This window comes from Haliotis rufescens, unplaced genomic scaffold (assembly GCF_023055435.1).
Source record: "Haliotis rufescens isolate VD_foot unplaced genomic scaffold, xgHalRufe1.0.p SCAF_26, whole genome shotgun sequence".
In the NCBI taxonomy this organism is placed as follows: Eukaryota; Metazoa; Mollusca; class Gastropoda; order Lepetellida; family Haliotidae; genus Haliotis; species Haliotis rufescens.
In genome coordinates, this window is record NW_025963957.1 from 6969615 (window position 1) to 6977430 (window position 7816).

At 42.3% G+C, this 7816-nt stretch overlaps 1 protein-coding gene across 3 annotated transcripts in view; it reads left to right on the top strand.

The window, feature by feature from the left end:
- Window positions 1–7526, top strand: part of LOC124137320 (organic cation transporter protein-like) — a 33353-nt gene extending 25827 nt beyond the window's left edge. For 2 of the 3 annotated variants that reach the window (XM_046503572.2, XM_046503571.2), the window contains 9 exons: window positions 668–893; window positions 1279–1382; window positions 4214–4368; window positions 4920–5088; window positions 5457–5675; window positions 5921–6147; window positions 6351–6532; window positions 6833–6984; window positions 7353–7526. In XM_046503572.2, coding sequence (XP_046359528.2) covers window positions 668–893; window positions 1279–1382; window positions 4214–4368; window positions 4920–5088; window positions 5457–5675; window positions 5921–6147; window positions 6351–6532; window positions 6833–6984; window positions 7353–7452 — 1534 coding nt within the window. In that variant the 3' untranslated portion in view covers window positions 7453–7526. Of the gene's footprint in view, window positions 1–667; window positions 894–1278; window positions 1383–4213; window positions 4369–4919; window positions 5089–5456; window positions 5676–5920; window positions 6148–6350; window positions 6533–6832; window positions 6985–7352 lie in introns of those variants that run through there. The other variant, XM_046503576.2, reaches the window with a different exon arrangement.
- Window positions 7527–7816: the final 290 nt, after the last annotated feature.

A 7816-nucleotide genomic window follows, 5' to 3' on the forward strand; every position in this document is an offset into this window, starting at 1 on the left:
CAGGTAATACCCCTCCCCCCTCACATGTAATACCCCTCCCCTCACAGGTAATACCCCTCCCCTCACAGGTAATACCCCTCCCCCCTCACAGGTAATACCCCTCCCCTCACAGGTAATACCCCTCTCCCCTCACAGGTAATACCCCTCCCCCCTCACAGGTAATACCCCTCCCCCCTCACATGTAATACCCCTCCCCTCACATGTAACACCCCTCACCCCTCACAGGTAATACTCCTCTCCCCTCACGTGTAATACCCTTACACCCCCTCCCCCATCACAGGTAATACCCTTACACCCCCTCCCCCATCACAGGTAATACCCCTCTCCCCTCACAGGTAATACCCTTCCCCCCTCACAGGTAATACCCTTACACTCCCTCCCTCATCACAGGTAATACCCCTCCCCCCTCACAGGTCATACCCTTACACCTCCTCCCCCATCACAGGTAATATCCCTCTCTGGTAATCACTGTAAATCACAACTCTGCCCCTACAACTAACACACATTTAAAGCAGTTCGCCCCGTTAAGTCGTCCTTTCTCTCCAAGACACACGCACTAAGTAACTCTGAAACAAACATCCCCACGTCCATGAACTCCAGGTGCCAACATTGTCGTCAATCATTTTCCTCATGTTTTTTTGAATTCCTCTCTGTTTCCCGACGATAGATGTGCAGTCCCCGGCCTCAGTAACGACACCTACGCCATACAGGGAGACAACCATCGTCGTCTGGTCAACTTCACCATTCCCATTAAAGATGGTGCATACTCCAAATGTGATGTCTACACGGATGACGTCACAGACCTTGCTAAAAGGTCAGACAACTCCAGTCAGTCCCAGTGCAGCGAATGGGTGTACGACAAATCAATTTTTACATCAACCATAACAGAAGATGTGAGTTATATTTTTCTTATAACTTGTCAATAGGTTTAATCTTTTCCAAACGATACGTCATAAACTGCTAGTTATTGCATTGACTTTTCAATACAAATACCATCTGTACAGAGGCTTTAAGACCTGAAAGTGTTTTGGATCCAAATCGTTATGAGAATTGTGTGTGCTAACCATGGATGTACCTGGTGTGTGAAAATAATGTAATGTGGTCCATCGCCTCAAAACATTTCTTGTTATGAACGTAATTCTTATCATACATGACAATGATGTGATTATAAGTATTCTCAACAATACACTTGTGAATTTAAAGAATCCTTGTTAGCAATGGGCGTCCTGTGACGTATTGCGAACTTCATCATCTCTGGCCCCGTGTTCCTCTTCACAGCTATCCCTGGTGTGTGACAACGTGGTGATGCGGTCCCACTCCAACATGGCGGTGATGGCGGGGATGCTGGTTGGCTCGTTCGGGCAGAGTATCATCAGTGATATGTGAGAGCACCCCTGTGTTAAGAGAGACTCTGCAATTGGCTCCTCTTTTGTCTGTCCAGCATGGCCTGTCTTTATCTCTTGGTATGTGTGTCTCTTTCTGTACGTGTGGCTCTGTCCTACTGTCCGTGTGTCTGTCCCTCTGTGTCTGACAGTCTCTGTACCATTCGCTTTGACTCTGTTATAGCATGCCCAGGAAAAGAATACATTTGGTTCAGATAGTATCATTTTAATGTTTTCTGGGTTACTGAAGCATGCTACTTATTATAGAATAGGCTGTGACTCTGTGACTCTGTTATAGCATGCCCAGGAAAAGAATACATTTGGTTCAGATAGTATCATTTTAATGTTTTCTGGGTTACTGAAGCATGCTACCTATTATAGAATAGGCTGTGACTCTGTGACTCTGTGACTCTGTTATAGCATGCCCAGGAAAAGAATACATTTGGTTCAGATAGTATCATTTTAATGTTTTCTGGGTTACTGAAGCATGCTACCTATTATAGAATAGGCTGTGACTCTGTGACTCTGTTATAGCATGCCCAGGAAAAGAATACATTTGGTTCAGATAGTATCATTTTAATGTTTTCTGGGTTACTGAAGCATGCTACTTATTATAGAATAGGCTGTGACTCTGTGACTCTGTTATAGCATGCCCAGGAAAAGAATACATTTGGTTCAGATAGTATCATTTTAATGTTTTCTGGGTTACTGAAGCATGCTACCTATTATAGAATAGGCTGTGACTCTGTGACTCTGTGACTCTGTTATAGCATGCCCAGGAAAAGAATACATTTGGTTCAGATAGTATCATTTTAATGTTTTCTGGGTTACTGAAGCATGCTACCTATTATAGAATAGGCTGTGACTCTGTGACTCTGTGACTCTGTTATAGCATGCCCAGGAAAAGAATACATTTGGTTCAGATAGTATCATTTTAATGTTTTCTGGGTTACTGAAGCATGCTACCTATTATAGAATAGGCTGTGACTCTGTGACTCTGTTATAGCATGCCCTGGAAAAGAATACATTTGGTTCAGATAGTATCATTTTATTCTTTTCTGGGTAACTGAAGCATGCTACCTATTATAGAATAGGCTGTGACTCTGTGACTCTGTTATAGCATACCCAGGAAAAGAATACATTTGGTTCAGATAGTATCATTTTAATGTTTTCTGGGTTACTGAAGCATGCTACCTATTATAGAATAGGCTGTGACTCTGTGACTCTGTGACTCTGTGACTCTGTGACTCTGTTATAGCATGCCCAGGAAAAGAATACATTTGGTTCAGATAGTATCATTTTAATGTTTTCTGGGTTACTGAAGCATGCTACCTATTATAGAATAGGCTGTGACTCTGTGACTCTGTTATAGCATGCCCAGGAAAAGAATACATTTGGTTCAGATAATATCATTTTAATGTTTTCTGGGTTACTGAAGCATGCTACCTATTATAGAATAGGCTGTGACTCTGTGACTCTGTTATAGCATGCCCAGGAAAAGAATACATTTGGTTCAGATAGTATCATTTTAATGTTTTCTGGGTTACTGAAGCATGCTACCTATTATAGAATAGGCTGTGACTCTGTGACTCTGTGACTCTGTTATAGCATGCCCAGGAAAAGAATACATTTGGTTCAGATAGTATCATTTTAATGTTTTCTGGGTTACTGAAGCATGCTACCTATTATAGAATAGGCTGTGACTCTGTGACTCTGTGACTCTGTTATAGCATGCCCAGGAAAAGAATACATTTGGTTCAGATAGTATCATTTTAATGTTTTCTGGGTTACTGAAGCATGCTACCTATTATAGAATAGGCTGTGACTCTGTGACTCTGTTATAGCATGCCCAGGAAAAGAATACATTTGGTTCAGATAGTATCATTTTATTCTTTTCTGGGTAACTGAAGCATGCTACCTATTATAGAATAGGCTGTGACTCTGTGACTCTGTTATAGCATACCCAGGAAAAGAATACATTTGGTTCAGATAGTATCATTTTAATGTTTTCTGGGTTACTGAAGCATGCTACCTATTATAGAATAGGCTGTGACTCTGTGACTCTGTGACTCTGTGACTCTGTGACTCTGTTATAGCATGCCCAGGAAAAGAATACATTTGGTTCAGATAGTATCATTTTAATGTTTTCTGGGTTACTGAAGCATGCTACCTATTATAGAATAGGCTGTGACTCTGTGACTCTGTTATAGCATGCCCAGGAAAAGAATACATTTGGTTCAGATAATATCATTTTAATGTTTTCTGGGTTACTGAAGCATGCTACCTATTATAGAATAGGCTGTGACTCTGTGACTCTGTTATAGCATGCCCAGGAAAAGAATACATTTGGTTCAGATAGTATCATTTTAATGTTTTCTGGGTTACTGAAGCATGCTACCTATTATAGAATAGGCTGTGACTCTGTGACTCTGTTATAGCATGCCCAGGAAAAGAATACATTTGGTTCAGATAGTATCATTTTAATGTTTTCTGGGTTACTGAAGCATGCTACCTATTATAGAATAGGCTGTGACTCTGTGACTCTGTTATAGCATGCCCTGGAAAAGAATACATTTGGTTCAGATAGTATCATTTTAATGTTTTCTGGGTTACTGAAGCATGCTACCTATTATAGAATAGGCTGTGACTCTGTGACTCTGTTATAGCATGCCCAGGAAAAGAATACATTTGGTTCAGATAGTATCATTTTAATGTTTTCTGGGTTACTGAAGCATGCTACCTATGGTAGAAAGCTAGGTTAGAACTTATATGTACTTCCGGTCAACTCTATCTGCCCTGTGGTATAACTGGATTCATTTTTGCCTTTCAAGGTTTGGGCGGAAGAAGGCGTGCATGATCTTCCTGTTTATGTTGATTTGTGTCGGCTTCCTGAACTACGTCATCCGTGACTTCGCTTCCCTCATCATCATCCGTTTCCTTACTGGCTGCGGGACAACATCGGTGGGCATTGCATGCTACGTTATGGGTACGTCATGGTCACTTCATGGGTACGTCAAGGGCACTTTGTTTGTACGTCACTGAACGACCGCAAAACATAAATCTACATTTGGAACACAAAGATCATATAACATCCAACAATTATTTTTTTTGCTGCCGTTATTGTGTGTATTATGTTGCAATGTAAGCTTTTCTTGAAAGCTTACCAAATATATTTTCAAATGAAACTCTTTTTAAAAAGGTTAATTCCTAGATCTGTGGATAATTACGTAATTGTGCTTGACCACATGCAGTTACATTGTATCTAACTTGAGGGAGATTATCAAGATCATGGCATCAAAATTGCAGGGACATTTCCTATCCAATCCTTCGTCAGCACAAAAAAATGTTTTATTGTAAAGCTTTGCTGAAACGTGACGTTAGGGTTCGGGTTCGGGTTCGGGTCCGGGTCCGGGTCCGGGTTCGGGTTAGTTTTTCAAATTTCACCTTTTCTACAATGTTGGCCACTTGAAGACACTGGATGAGTGTGGAGGACATACCATTGTACCTTGTGTAGTTGCTGTGATGGGGATTTTTCAGCAATTGAACTGGTAGCTCCCGCAAAACGTGTCTACACTGGAATGGGAGGCCTGTTTCTATGGATGCTGGGGATGCTTCTGATGTCTGGTGTGGCCTATTTCCTCCGAGACTGGCACAATTACGTCCTCGCTCTGGCAGGCCCTTCAGTCTTCTTCCTCTCCTACTGGTGGTAAGCATCAAAGTTGTTATTCACATGATAAATAAATGTGACAGAACCCTTTCCATATTCATTAGAAATCTCTGCCAAAAGCAGAGTCGATTGTACGATTCTGACTATGTCATGAGCATGTGTTTATGAATCACTATTAAATAGGAATGACACCAGGTGTTCACGAAAAGGGGAGCGTACCCTGCTCCATTGGTGGCACCCTTCATAAACACAAGCAAAGACAAGTCAGTTGTTACCTGAAAAAAACATGAGAACATATGTGTACAAGTCAAAATAAGGAATTGCCTCGGACATCATTCTTGTCACTGATGCGTCAAATTTGGAAATCTATGACATTCACTTTATGACACTCCCACTGACTGTTAAAGGATTGTGCCAGAGTCTCCAAGGTGGCTGATGTCCAAAGGCAGGTTTGAAGAAGCAGAAGTCATCATCCGGAAGTTTGCAAAGGTCAACAAGACTACGCTTCCAGAAGACATGTTTGATGGTAAATGTGTGGAGGAGACTGATACACCCAAGGGCAAACTGTCTGAGCTGCTGACAAACAGAACCCTGGCGATTCGCTGTCTGATCATCAACTTCCACTGGTATGTGACCAGAGCCCTGTTCCACAAAGAGATCTTAGCACTAAGATGATCGTAACTCCCATACTTTAACATAGGTTTTCGATAATCGTAGCACCGAGAGCCCTCTGTGGAACAAGACCGAGGTTCTTTTCTTACTTCAACGTCACTTTCCTCGGGTCTTGACCTTACCTAAATTCAACACCCCCGGAACCGAAAAGAACTGGTCATCCAGTAGAACATTTGTAATGTGTATTTGTGTTACACAGGGCCGTCTGCAGTTTGATCTACTATGGGTTAACATTGAATGTCACCAACCTCAGCGGCAATGTCATTATCAACTTCGTGCTCTCTGGGCTGGTGGAGGCGGTGGGGTATGTGCTGACACTGTTCCTGCTCAATAGACTTGGCCGGAAGTGGCTGCATTGCAGCTTCTTGCTGGGCGGGGGTCTTGCCTGTCTCGCCACCATCTTCCCAGTCCTCTATGCTGCAGAGGGTACGTGCCTATTACCACCCATTCACCTGCAGTTTGTGATCAGTCAATGTTGTCGTGAAATGTTGAAGAACTACAGTTTCCTACCTTGTTGCATTATTGGATCTATGCAGGCTGTATGAGTTTTACACACACACACCTTGAGATGAACTGAGGAGTAAATACTTCTTCTATTGTGACTATTATTGATCTTTTGTATTGCCCAGACAGCAAGTGGACCCTGGTCGTGTTGTCCCTTGGAGGCAAGATGGGGGCGGCAGGGGCGTTTTCAACGCTTTACATCTTCACTGTCGAACTTTACCCAACCCCCGTCCGCAACACTGCTGTTGGTGTCGGGAGCATGTGCTCTAGAATAGGGGGGATCATTTCCCCCTACATAGCAGATCTGGTAGGTTCAGAAGATTCTCAGTGTAAGTGGCACATTTTGTAAAACCATTGTCACAAAATACAACTCTCGTGGCCTGAAAAAGGCACACATGAACACATTCTGTATTCTCTGCCTTGCCAGAGGTTTTAGTTCACATACAGATCATGTGTTCTTGCATCTGTTTGTATAGTGATACTGTTGGCTCTAGTACTGCATCCAATAATGGGGTCTATAGACGATTAGCTTTGCAGATTGCGCCTTGTAACCTCTCTAACCAGTGTCTTGTTTGGACCTGTATTTGGTAATTTCTTCCTTTTCTAGAGCATGCTGGTGAAGGGCGGGTTTGGAGAAGCTCTTCCCCTCATGGTGTTCGGTTGTGCGGCGGTATCGGCGGGAGTGTTGACCTTCTTCCTCCCAGAGACCCTCAACCAAGACCTGCCGGAGACCATCGAGGACGCCAAGAACATTGGCAGGTAATAATACTCGGAGTATATCATGGTGCTTTGACAGAGTGGATGGCATCAAGATGCGTGGCAGGAAACAGTAGTACATCACGGTGCTTGGACACCGTGTAGGACACAAACAGCTTTGGAAGGTATAGTATACCATGGTCTTTGGAAACCGTAGATGATGCCAAGACTCTTGGAAGGTAACAGTCGTATACCATGGTCTTTGGAAACCGTAGATGATACAAAGACTCTTGGAAGGTAACATTACTGGTGGTACGTCATAGTTAAAAGGCCCTGCAATACAAATATTGAATGCCCTTGAGTTGATAGAGATGCCTGGCATATATATTTATAGCAACATTATATATAGGATATATCTGTCTTATTTTCAGATCCGGGTCGAAGTGTGCGTCCAATGTGTACAACATGAGGAGGCCTCTAGATGGCCAGGACAATGCTGTGTTTACCCTGTCTGTGAAGAGCAAGGACTGAAATCAACATAAAGTGACTGTGAACGCACCCCACATAATTTTGTGTGTGTATTGATTAAATGCGTATTTTAATAATCACTCGTCTGCTCTTTTATCTATATTAGTTAATTTGCATGTTTTTTTTGCTATCTAATTGTAATAGATAGCGATAAATATCTGTGTCTAATCATATGCCACAGGCATATTCTGACTGCTTCATAAGCATGTATTTATGAATCACTATCAAATAATTATGATACATGGTATATGCACCCAGCTGCAGCACATCACAACACATGCAGAGGCAGGTCAATTGTTTACTTGTCAATCCCTCTTGTCATACATTCTTTTGGAGAGTTTTTTGTAACTGAATCTTTATGCATATG